The 12,677-nt window shown below is 48.3% G+C and overlaps 2 protein-coding genes across 8 annotated transcripts in view; one reads left to right on the forward strand and one right to left on the reverse strand.

Moving 5' to 3' along the window:
• LOC139273703 (zinc finger protein 436-like) overlaps positions 1-12,677 on the reverse strand; it is a 93,953-nt gene that overhangs the window by 29,939 nt on the left and 51,337 nt on the right. For 3 of the 7 annotated variants that reach the window (XR_011595304.1, XM_070890733.1, XM_070890731.1), the window contains one exon: positions 2,861-2,951. The exons of 1 other annotated variant lie outside the window; for it this stretch is intronic. The gene's annotated coding sequence lies outside the window, so the exon portion shown is untranslated. Of the gene's footprint in view, positions 1-1,603; positions 1,663-2,860; positions 2,952-3,731; positions 3,818-12,677 lie in introns of those variants that run through there. 3 more of the 7 variants (XM_070890735.1, XM_070890732.1, XM_070890736.1) reach the window with 3 other exon arrangements.
• Positions 5,775-10,201, forward strand: LOC139274142 (histone H1-like). Its single transcript, XM_070891184.1, has 4 exons — positions 5,775-6,218; positions 6,312-6,496; positions 9,679-9,796; positions 10,040-10,201. The coding sequence occupies exons 1-4, from the start codon at positions 5,775-5,777 to the stop codon at positions 10,199-10,201; spliced, it is 909 nt and encodes a 302-aa protein (XP_070747285.1).

Raw genomic sequence — 12,677 nt, forward strand, 5'->3', positions numbered from 1 at the left:
TTCCGTCAGCCTCTGGCATGTGTTTCCCTGTCAGTTTCTGACAGGCGTGTATGGGTTTTACTTGCATATTATTGCTCAGATACATGGGTGTGGGTTTCATACTGTACCCGTCCATTTCTGCGATGTGAATGTGGGATTTATACTGTACCTCTTTGTTTCTGGTATCTGAGTGTGTGTTTTATTCTGTACCTGTCAGTTGTTGTGAAGTGAATGTGAGATTTATTCTGTACCTGTCAGTCTCTGCTATGTGAGTTGGGATTTATTGTGTACCTGTCAAATTTTGAGATGTGAGTTTGGGTTTTGTTGTCTACCTGTCAATTTCTTATATGTGAGTGTGGGTTTTATTGTGTACCTATCAGTTTCTGATATGTGTGAGTGTGCGTTTTATTCTATATCTATCAGTTTCTGATGAGTGTGGTCTTTATCTGTATCGGTCAGTTTCGGTTATGTCTGTGTGTGTTTTATCATGTACCTGTCAGTTTCTGATATGAGTGTGTGTACTTTAACCTGTATCGTCAGCTTCTGGTATGTGAGTGTGGATATTGACCAGTATCCATCAGTTTTTCAGATTGGAGTATGGATTTTATTCTGTACCTGTCAGATTCCGGTATGGGAGTATGGGGTTTAATCGATACCTGTCATTTTCTGATGAGTGACTGTGGTTTTAATCTGTAGCGGTCACTTTCTGGTATCTAAGTGTGGATTGCATTCTGTACCTGTCAGTTTCTGCTATGTGAATGTGGGTTTTATTCTGTACTTGTCAGTTACTGCTGTGTGAGTGTAGGAATTAATATGTACCTGTCAGTTTCTGAGATTCATTGTGTTTTTTTCTGTACCTGTCAGTTTGTGGCAGAAGTGTGGGGTGTCAGTTTCTGGTATCTGCGTGTGAATTTTTACCTTTATATGTCAGTTTGTGCAATGTGAATGTGGGATTCATTCTGCATCTCTCATTCTGGGGTGTGTGAGTGTGTGTTTCCTCTATACCTGCCGGTTTCTGGTATGTGAGTGTGGGATTTATTCTGCACCTGTCAGTTTTTGTATCTGTGTGTTAGTTTTATTCTGTATCTGTCAGTTTCTGGTATGTGAGAGTGTGTTTTATCCTATATCTGTGAAATTTACAGATCAGAGATGAACCCAACAGACAAAAGTTTTTCATTATATTGGACAAATGCGATTCAGAAATATTTGGAGTAGAGACTAGCTATTAGTACATTATATAAACCATAACTGTCAGTGGTACAGTGTGTAAGTGTGGTATTCATTCTGTATCTATCAGTCTGTGGTACAGTGAGCGAGTGTGGGATTAATTCTGTGTCTGTCAGTGAGTGGTACAGTGAATGAGTGTGGGATTCACTCTGTATGTGACAGTCTGTGGTACAGTGAGTGAGTGTGGGATTCACTCTGTATCTGTTAGTCTCTGGTACAGTGAGTGAGTGTGGGATTCACTCTGTATCTGTCAGTCTCTGGTACAGTGAGTGAGTGTGGGATTCATTCTGCATCTGTCAGTCAGGGGTACAGTGAGTGAATGTGAGAATTATTCTGTATCTGTCATAAATGCAAGTGTTTGTTGTTGGTATAGAAATGAAGCTTTTCAGTTACTTACGGTGGTTAACATTTACGCAGAAGAAAATGTCAGAAGCAGCCTCGTGGATAACCGTCGGCAAAGTGCTGTTACTGGTGAGATCACGATTTGCTCGATGAAAACTTGGCTAATAACTCGAGAGGTGATGGAAAAGAAAGCAACATTTGGGGATGTTTGAGCGAGGAGCCTGATCAGAGAGCTGGCGGGCAAGAAGCATTGAGCTCCTGTTTACTGCCCGATGCTATTTCCAAAACAACGGGGAAGAACAGTCCTTGGATCTGGGAACTTGAGGAGGCCTTTCAGCACATGGAACTTGGAGGCAAATCATCCCTTCGAGCCTGTTACATAAGGAACAGGAGGAGGCCATTCAGTCCCTCGAGTCTGTTACAGTGGAATTGAAGGAGGCCTTTCAGCCCCTCCTGCATGTTATATAGGAACTGGAGGAGGACATTCAGCCTCTCAAGCATGTTAAATTAGGATCATAAGCAGGCCATTCAGCCCTTTGGCCCTGTGACATGGGAGCAGGAGAAAGCCAGTCAACCCTTCGAGAATGTTATATAGGAACAGGAGGAGGCCATTCAGCTCCTCGAGCCTATTACATTAGGAACTGGAGAGGGCCATTCAGCTCCTTGAGCCTATTACATTTGGAACTGGAGAGGGTCATTCAGCTCCTTGAGCCTATTACATTTGGAACTGGAGAAGGCCATTCAGCTCCTCGAGCATATTACATTAAGAACTGGAGAGGGCCATTCAGCAATTGGAGTTAGAAAGCAATAGGATGACACAATTCTGCCCCTCAGGTCTGTTACATTAGGAATAGGACAAGGACATTCATCCCCACGGGACTGTTTATGGGAACGGGAGGAGGACATTCAGATCCGCGAGCTTGTTATATCGGAACTGGAGGAGGCCATTCAGTCCCTGGAGTCTGTTACACTGGAATAGAAGTGGCTATTCAGCCCCTGGAACCTGTTACATAAGAACTAAAGGAGGCCATTCATCCCATTCTAGCCTGATACATAGGCACAGGGGAAAGTCATTCTGCCCCTAGAGCTTGTTACATATGAACAGGAGGAGGCCATTAAGCCCCTCATGTTTATTACATTAGGAACAGGAGAAGGCCACTCAGTATCTCCAGTCTGTTAAATTGGAACAGGAGGTGGCCATCAGCCCCCTCAGGCCTGTTGCACAGGAATAGGAGGAAGCCATTCAGCACCACAAACATGTTTAATTCGGATAACCTGTCTGCGTACCCGCACACTGTGATAGGTACCGTACCTACTGTGTGTGAGAAGGAGCTGGTTACACTGTTCCTTATGTCTCAGGTGGAGGAAACTTCACATTTGTTCCGGTTCCTTCAATTCCTTGCCTGTAGGAGAAGGTATCTCTGATCATTCAAGAATAGGAGAGGTAGAAAAAAGACGAAAGTGATGAATGTAATCGTTCAATTAATATTCATTATGAACATTCGCAAAGGGAAGCCAGCGATACAAACAGTGTCAGTGTCTGACTCCACTGCAGTACTGCAGCACTCGGCTTCTGCACACCAAGTGTGTTGGGCAGATTTACAGCAATTTACTGACATCCAGACACAACCCAACCCCTGCCCTGCTTCAGGAATGGGACTACCCGATGGAGCACGGACTTTTACACAGCTCAGATTGCTGCTCCCCTCTCCCAGGGCACTAACCGTTCAACCAGAAACAAAGAGCCGCTGTTTAAAACGTGTCTTTCACATTTCTCACCCGGTGCCTGCAATAGATGCGCCTTGTATAAATCCTCACTGTCCGGCTCTGCTTCCACTGCTCACTGTCCAATGACAACAAACACGGTGAGACTGGAACTAAAGCAGGAACGTTCACTACTGGCTTGCAGGAAGAAAGTAGCAATGATTGTAAACAGCAGATCCTTCCCATTCTGTCTCCCTTACCCGGGACACACGCTGTCCACACACAGCCCGAGAATGGCCTCTCCCTTCCCCCACTCACTCCACGCACTGAGACCAGTTCTTGCTCCACTCCACCTGTTACACACAGACCCCGACTCCCCTTGAACTTCCCCCGGACTCAGTGCCGATCTCTGAGCCCATCTGCGGACACGCTCCCAAAGCGATGTGCTGCTGTAAGGAGGCTACTGCTCGCTGCCTTACCCCGGGGCTGTGGTGTCTCAATTCCCGGTTGTTTAAACCATCTTCTTCCGCTCACTGAGTGAATAGCGCTCACAGGCAGGGCTGGGGGAGGGGAGAGCGCATGCGCTCTTCTGCTCACTGGAAATCGACACGGGGGCGGGGCTTATCCCCGCATGCGCAGCTCGCTGTAATAATTCAGCCTTTAAAAATCAAAGTGCACTTTTCCCGATTTACTTTTATCAGAATCTGAGCAAAGGAACTGGGCCTGGGGGGCAAGGGCAGAAAATGTTTAAAGATGGGGGCCTTGCCCCTTTGAGATGCTCAATTTGGGATCATTCCGTGCAGTGTGTTTTTCACTTCGTGAGCCCGTCTTCACAAAGCAATCCTGCAGAAACATCGGAGGGACGGGGGAGTAGGAGTGTTTGTTGGGACTGTGCAGGAGTTAATATCTGACAGAAACTGTCCCAGATTAATTTAATCAGAGTGAGACATTCGGTCACTGAGTGTAATACCGAACGGCCCTGAGCTGCAAGATTACAGAGAGTACAACAGACAAGCGAGGGTTAAATATGGGACCTTGTTTCTCTCACTCTCTGACACTGTCCCGCAGTGTGGGATTAATAATGTGTTTGTCTGTGGTACAATATCAGTGAGAGAGGGGACTGCATCTTATGTCTCTCCAATGGGATCTTTCAGGATAAAACCGGACCTCACAGGTCAGTCTGGAACTGATACTGTGCATGTTTCTGTGTCTCACCGCCCTGCCTCCCCTGTCTCTCTCTCTCTCAGTCCACTCTCTCTCTGCCGCTATCCCCCTTTCTCTTGAACTGTCTGTGAAGGCGGGATTCTGTTATTTAGCGCGATGTGGAAACACTGTTGGAAGTACAACACTGAGAATGTTTCTGTTTCTCTCTCTGGTGCAATACATGACGGTGTGGCACTGTGACTGAGTGTAATATGGAGACACTGATATACAATGTAAGACTGATACTGTGCCTGTCTCTCTCTCTTTTCCGCTGATGCTGTACATGAATATGTGATAGTATCATAGAGCGTAATAAGCAGACACAGTTAGGGAGTTTAAGACTGGTACTGTGTCTCTGTCGCTCTCTGATAGCCATCTCTGGGTGTTGAGTATGAGATGGATAGGACACCAGTTACAGTTAAATGTCCCTCCGTTTAGGAGGAGAGAGAGATACAAAGAGGCTGGTGCGACGGTGAACACATAATTTATATTTTCACGTTAAGCAAACATATTTCTGCGTGCGAACAATATAACAACTTAACAGCAGATATGGGTTAAGCCAGCCTCTGCTGTGATTGGCTCCTGCCCCTGAATCTGGAACTGGCACTGTGAGGGGCGCCGGTCTCAGAGTGTTTAACACTTACTGAGCTGGGAAACTACAACTAATCCCGAGAATCGGCAGCACAGGCCGAGCGGAGAGGAAACCCTGTGCTGGGAGCTGTAAATCTGGGACAGTTTGTGCTGTGAATGTGCAGATTGTGAACATTGTGTGAGCGAGAGTGTGTTAAAGGGGCGGCCGGGTGAGACTAATGTCACTGTGTTTGTGTGTCCGTCTCATTGCCGGATTCCAGAGTCCCTCTTGTGTAAAATTCAAAGATTTCCCTGTCACAGGATCGCCCTGCTGCCCTGCTCAGGTCTAAAGTGGGAATTAAACGTCAAGTTTGAAGTGATTTCAAATTTCAGTCGAAAAACAGAGAAAATGTCCGCGATCGCGTGAGAGAGCGCGATCAGTGCAGCAATGAAACGGGTTTAAATCCAAATTGCTGCCTTCAGTTCGGATGAAACTTTCTCGACAACAAACAGCCCGGTGTTCGGGACAGAAAGAGGCCAGTCTGGGAATCTGGAGGGCCCGGGTTGAATTGGAATCGGACAGTTAATGAGGAGAGAGAAACACAGAGAGGCTGGAGGGGCGGGGAGCTGACAGCAGGAAGTCTCCGCCCCGTCCGCTCGCTACCTTTAAGTTGCTCTGTGCCGCCGCCTCCCGTTTCATTTCTGACCGAGCTCTGACTGTCAGAGAGATTTTCTACAGAGCCGCCGACATGACTGACACTGCAGCCGCCGAAACCGCTCCTCCTGCCGCCGCCGCTCAAACCAACGCTCCCAGTAAGAAGAAGAAGGCGGCTCCCCGCTCCAAGCCAGCCGGTCCCACGATGGGCGAACAGATCCTCAAGGTTGTGGCCGATGGCAGCGATCGCAAGGGGATGTCCCTGGCCGCGATAAAGAAGGCTCTGGCGGCCAAAGGCGTGGATGTGGAGAAGCGCGGGTCCCAGATCAGGTTCAGTATCAAGAGGAATGTGACAAATGGCTTCCTGGTGCAGACCAAGGGCACGGGCGCCTCGGGCTCCTTCAAAGTCGCTAAGAAGGAAAACCAGGGGAAAGTGGGAAGGAAGGTGAAGAAACCAGCAGCCAAGAAATCTCCAGTCAAGAAACCAGCAGCCAAGAAATCTCCAGTCAAGAAACCAGCAGCCAAGAAATCTCCAGCCAAGAAACCAGCAGCCAAGAAATCTCTGACCAAGAAACCAGCAGCCAAGAAATCTCCAGCCAAGAAACCAGCAGCCAAGAAATCTCCAACCAAGAAACCAGCAGCCAAGAAGGCGCCAACAGTAAAAAAGACAGCGAAAGCAGCGGCTGGGAAGAAGGCGGCGGCGAAGCCCAAGAGCCCCGAGAAGGCCTCAGGCGCAAAGGTAAAGGCGGCCAAAAAGGTGAAAAAACTGAGGGCCATAGCCAAATCAGCAAAACCCAAGAAAGCAGCGCCCAAAAAGTAAATAAAAAGTGCAACTTGTAAACATCTGAACCCAAAGGCTCTTCTCAGAGCCACCCACGCCTCTCAGAAAAGAGCTGATCCCCGAATCAAATGATCCCTGTCCCGGGGCCGGGCTCAGATTTCAGACAGAAATAATTGAACATGAAGCCAGGATCCCTGGTGACATTGGCTGCACTCACCCATCCCCCAGTGTCTGCAATAAAACACACAGAGAATGGGATGTCCGGCCCGGGCCTCACTGTAACTGGGAATGTGTTCGGTTCCAGTCTCAGTTCCCGGTCATTGTCATTTCACAGATTCTGTGAGACGGTGATACTGGCGGAGATACCTCGCCTCACAACTCAAACCCCAAGCACCACATTCTCCAAATCAGCTGGAATAAGGTGTTTGTAAACTGCTAAACCCGTCTGTGAGAGGAAGTGTGGGGAGATGGAACAAGGTCTGAGATTGACAGGGAAGGGGCTGTATATCGGCGGGAATATTCGCGATTGTTAATAGAAACATAGAAAATAGGTGCAGGAGTAGGCCATTCGGCCCTTCTAGCCTGCACCGCCATTCAATGAGTTCATGGCTGAACATGCAACTTCAGTACCCCATTCCTGCTTTCTCACCATATCCCTTGATTCCCCTAGTAGCAAGGACTTCATCTAACTCCTTTTTGAATATATTCAGTGAACTGGCCTCAACAACTTTCTGTGGTAGAGAATTCCACAGGTTCACCACTCTCTGGGTGAAGAAATTCCTCCTCATCTCGGTCCTAAATGGCTTCCCCCTTATCCTTAGACTGTGTCCCCTGGTTTTGGACTTCCCCAACATTGGGAACATTCTTCCTGCATCTAACCTGTCTAACCCTATCAGAATTTTAAACGTTTCTATGAGGTCCCCTCTCATTCTTCTGAACTCCAGTGAATACAAGCCCAGTTGATCCAGTCTTTCTTGATAGGTCAGTCCCGCCATCCCGGGAATCAGTCTGGTGAACCTTCGCTGCACTCCCTCAATAGCAAGAATGTCCTTCCTCAGGTTAGGAGACCAAAACTGTACACAATACTCCAGGTGTGGCCTCACCAAGGCCCTGTACAACTGTAGCAACACCTCCCTGCCCCTGTACTCAAATCCCCTCGCTATGAAGGCCAACATGCCATTTGCTTTCTTAACCGCCTGCTGTACCTGCATGCCAACCTTCAATGACTGATGTACCATGACACCCAGGTCTCTTTGCACCTCCCCTTTTCCTAATCTGTCACCATTCAGATAATAGTCTGTTTCTCTGTTTTTACCACCAAAGTGGATAACCTCACATTTATCCACATGATACTTCATCTGCGATGCATTTGCCCACTCACCTAACCTATCCAAGTCGCTCTGCAGCCTCATAGCATCCTCCTCGCAGCTTACACTGCCACCCAACTTAGTGTCATCCACAAATTTGGAGATATTACATTTAATCCCCTCGTCTAAATCATTAATGTACAGTGTAAACAGCTGGGGCCCGAGCACAGAACCTTGCGGTACCTCACTAGTCACTGCCTGCCATTCTGAAAAGTCCCCATTTACATTGTAACGGGACTTTATTTAAAAGCTTCTGGTTCATGGAAGCCTTGAAGATGAATTCCGAGTCTTTAAGGGTTTGTGCAGAGCGCTGTGTCTCGGTTCTATTGTGGGAAAACAGTTTGAAATTGGCGGCTGCAGAAAGCTGGAGGCGGAGCTGGAAGACCAGAGGCCGCTCTCTGCTCTGTCTGTCAATCTTGACTCTGTCTCCTCCCCTTCCCGCCTCTCTCACTCTGCACTTTCTCAGTCAGGTCGGCTCCAGCTCTATAAAAAGGAGCCGGGAGGAGCTCCTTCTCATTCAGCGGCTGTTTCAGTGAGTAACCGTCATCATGTCTGGTCGAGGTAAAGGAGGCAAAGGACTGGGTAAAGGCGGAGCCAAGCGGCACCGTAAAGTGCTCCGTGATAACATCCAGGGCATCACCAAACCAGCTATCCGCCGCCTGGCTCGCCGTGGTGGTGTCAAGCGGATCTCAGGCTTGATCTACGAGGAGACCCGCGGGGTGCTTAAGGTTTTCCTGGAGAATGTGATCAGGGATGCAGTCACCTACACTGAGCACGCCAAGCGCAAGACGGTCACTGCCATGGATGTGGTGTACGCTCTGAAGCGGCAGGGCCGCACTCTCTATGGATTCGGCGGCTGAATAACTTGACCCTTTCCCCCCGAAACACAACACAAAGGCTCTTCTAAGAGCCACCCACCGCCTCACAGAGAGAGCAGCGACCTGGGGTTGGGAAATGATTTCGGCTGTTTAATTAATGGAAAGAAATATTTGGATTTATATAGCGCCTTTCACGACCACCGAACCCCTCAAGACCAATCAAGTACTTTTGGAGTGTAGTCGCTGTAGGAATATGGGAATTATTAAATATTTTACAACTATTGTAAATTGAGAGATCAGAAACTTCGGCTGACAGTCACAATTAGCGGGTGGGATACACAGTCCCCTTTACCCAGACATTACAGTCTCCCCTCACAGATAATTCCTGTCATGTGAGGTTTCTGTGAGAATCGGTTAAACGGGACGGCACTGGCGGGATCGATGCGGGACTTTATGTTTACAGGAAGCAGTGACCGGGGATTTATTCCCGCCCGGTACAGACCGATCAGGGAATGGAACAGAATTTAAACCGGAATGTTACAGAGAAATGGACTTGGTGACTTATAATGGGGCACAATCGCCGTTATAAAGAGCGGGATTCTTAAACTGCTGGCGCGAAATTAGAGGTTATTTAATCTCTTGGTTGATACTGTGAAATTGGCGGGCTTTTTGAAATTGACCAACTGTCAGTTTCAGTTCAGCCATTCAAGGCCCAGAAAAAATTGTGATTTTAGTGCCCAAAAAAAAAACACAAAAAAAAAACACAAAAAAGGGGGAAAAAAAAAAAGGGCCTTGTAAATGTCTGGAGTGTCACCCAGGTCGGGTGGCACCGTTTAATGTTTTATGTTTTCACAGATAAACTCAAAAGAGTTTCAAGGCCCAGAAATCCCCGCCCTTCATTTTCACTCTCGGTGCTTGGTTCAAACTTGATTGGCGCCGGGCTGCACCCAATCACAGCCCCGGGGCGGACCCTCACACACTTTAAAAGGAGGCCCCAGAGGAGGCTCCGCATTAATAATCCTTGTGTCCCAGATTCGTTCAGAAAATGGCCAGGACCAAGCAGACAGCGCGCAAATCTACCGGAGGGAAAGTTCCTCGCAAACAGCTGGCGACCAAAGCGGCCCGGAAGAGCGCTCCGGCCACAGGCGGAGTGAAGAAGCCTCATCGCTACAGACCCGGCACCGTGGCTCTGAGGGAGATCCGCCGCTACCAGAAATCCACCGAGCTGCTGATCCGCAAACTGCCCTTCCAGCGCCTGGTGCGGGAGATCGCTCAGGACTTCAAGACCGACCTGCGCTTCCAGAGCTCGGCCGTCATGGCCCTGCAGGAGGCCAGCGAGGCTTACCTGGTGGGGCTGTTTGAGGACACCAACCTGTGCGCCATTCACGCCAAGCGAGTCACCATCATGCCCAAAGACATCCAGCTTGCCCGCCGCATTCGCGGGGAGCGCGCCTCGACTCCCCCTGCCTCGGCTCCAAGATTCACCACCAAGTGCAACAACGGCTCTTTTCAGAGCCACCAAATCAGCAAAGGAAAGAGCTGCCATCTCCTGTAACCAGAGCTTCGTGTTGTTCATTAACCCATTGTAGGGACGGGGCAGAGGGTGTGGGACTGATTACTGATCGTGTGTTCATATACCAACTCCGTTCACATGGGAGTTATTGACGATTAACTAATTAGCCCTTTAATATTTTCAGAAACTGACATCGGCTTTGCGTCGCTCTGACCTCGAGTTCCCCGGGGCAGAACACAGATTTCCCCATTCGGTGTTGCCGGAGAATGGGGACAGGCAGATCTGGGAAGCACTGCAATTGACCCGGGTTCTGTGTGTGTACATCGCTCGCTGCTCCAGTGCGGTCTAAACTGACTGGCTTAGCAGAGAAATACACAGCCCGGGAACGGCCGGAGCTCCCGAGAACAGAAGCAGCATTCAAACTATCTCAAACCAGACCAAAATTAAACTAGACCCTTTTATTACTACATTAATTCATCACCGCCGACTCTAGTTTTCAGACAGATTAAAGAACATTTAAGGAACCTGTGGCGGTATTTATACAATTGTTGAGTGACAACTGTAGTTCAATTATTCGCTGTTAACTGGAAGAGTGTATCTGTGAGCAGAGAACCGTAATGCAGTGACTGGGAACTGAAAACTCCCCCATTCGGATATGGGGTAAGCCATTTAGGACTGAGATGAGGAGAAACTTATTCACTCAGAGTTGTTAACCTGTGGAATTCCCTACCGCAGAGTTGTTGATGCCAGTTCGTTAGATATATTCAAGAGGGAGTTAGATGCGGCCCTTATAACTAAAGAGATCAAGGGGTATGGAGAGAAAGCAGGAAAGGGGTACTGAGGTGAAAGATCAGCCATGATCTTATTGAATGGTGGTGCAGGCTCGAAGGACCGAATGGCCTACTCCTGCACCTATTTTCTATGTTTACAGGTCTAAAACAGGCCAATCTATCGGTACATGACTCTATTAAGACAGTAAGCAGCCCTTTCACAGATCCTGTGGGTGGCTCTGAAAAGAGCCTTTGGGTTATTAGATTAAATCTTGTCCGCTTTACTTGGTCTTGGACGAAGTGGTGGTTTTCTTGGGCAGCAGCACAGCCTGGATATTCGGCAGCACTCCACCCTGAGCGATGGTCACCTTTCCCAGCAGCTTGTTGAGCTCCTCGTCGTTGCGGATGGCCAACTGCAGGTGTCTGGGGATGATGCGGGTCTTTTTGTTGTCGCGGGCCGCATTGCCGGCCAGCTCCAGGATTTCAGCGGTCAGATACTCGAGCACAGCAGCCATATAGACCGGGGCTCCGGCACCCACACGCTCAGCATAGTTCCCCTTTCGCAGGAGCCTGTGAACACGGCCCACAGGGAACTGCAGTCCGGCTCGGGAGGAGCGAGACTTGGCCTTGGCCCGAGCTTTACCGCTGGTTTTTCCTCTTCCAGACATTTCCACAATTCACAAGCTCAGAGAAAGAATGAGAAACTCCTCCCACATCTGCCCTTCTTATACATTCTGGAGGGATGCAGGGAGCGACCTTGTGATTGGTCACTCTGTGGTGAATTTCATTGGTCGGTTCCCATGACCAATCACAGCCTGTTTAGTCCACCAATGAAAGTAGGGCGAAAATGATTGGTTCTCAAAGTCAGAACCAAACGATTTTTTAAATTCAAAAATCCCGCCAATAATTGTTAAAATTGTGAATTATGTTAGTAACTTCACCATTAGCCAAATACTTCAAAATACTTTTTGTTTCCTTTTGTCTGATTCCATGTTTCCTTTGCAAATTCCAGCCTGTTACAATCAGCATTAAATTCGGCTTCAGGTTCAAATTGTCTGTAACGGGCGGGACTCAGTCCCCACTGATTGTGCACGGGACACATTCCAGCTCCATCGTTGTAAAAGTGAACTTTTTTTCATAGGAGCTGCTGTGGGAGTGAGACCAGAACTGAGAGTCCTTCTGTAAAAATAGAGGTGTTCAAACTGCCCCTGTTCTAGTCTCTAAGAACTCCCATTCTGGGTTGTTACACTGCGGGGAGTCTCGGGTTAATAAACGGACTGAGCCGCAACGGAATAAAAACAAAACGTGAAAAGGGCTTGAGTGAGAACGTGTGACTGAAATCGGAGTTTCCCCGCCCTCCCAAAATAAATTCGTCGGCAGGCGCTGTGAATGAACGGGTCTGGAAGCAAAGGGAAAGCGACCAGGGACCGTGTTTGTAGTTTACTCACTGCGGGAAATTCCAGCGACGCCAAGGTCGAACCCGTCAGTGAAGCTGCTTATAAGAATTCAAAACTAAATCTACAGCTGGAATTGTAAAGGGTCTCAAACACAATTGTTCGGGAAATAATTACAGTAAATTCAGTCTAAAGGGTGATGTGTTTGTGCAGCTCTTTCAATGATGTTGTGGGTGGCTCTTAAAAGAGCCATTGTGTTTGGGATTTGTTCCGTCAGGACAGCGTGGAGTTTTACTTGGAGCTGGTGTACTTGGTCACCGCCTTTGTCCCTTCCGACACAGCATGCTTGGCCAG

The sequence above is a fragment of the Pristiophorus japonicus genome, chromosome 9 (genome assembly GCF_044704955.1).
Source record: "Pristiophorus japonicus isolate sPriJap1 chromosome 9, sPriJap1.hap1, whole genome shotgun sequence".
Lineage (NCBI taxonomy): Eukaryota > Metazoa > Chordata > Chondrichthyes > Pristiophoridae > Pristiophorus > Pristiophorus japonicus.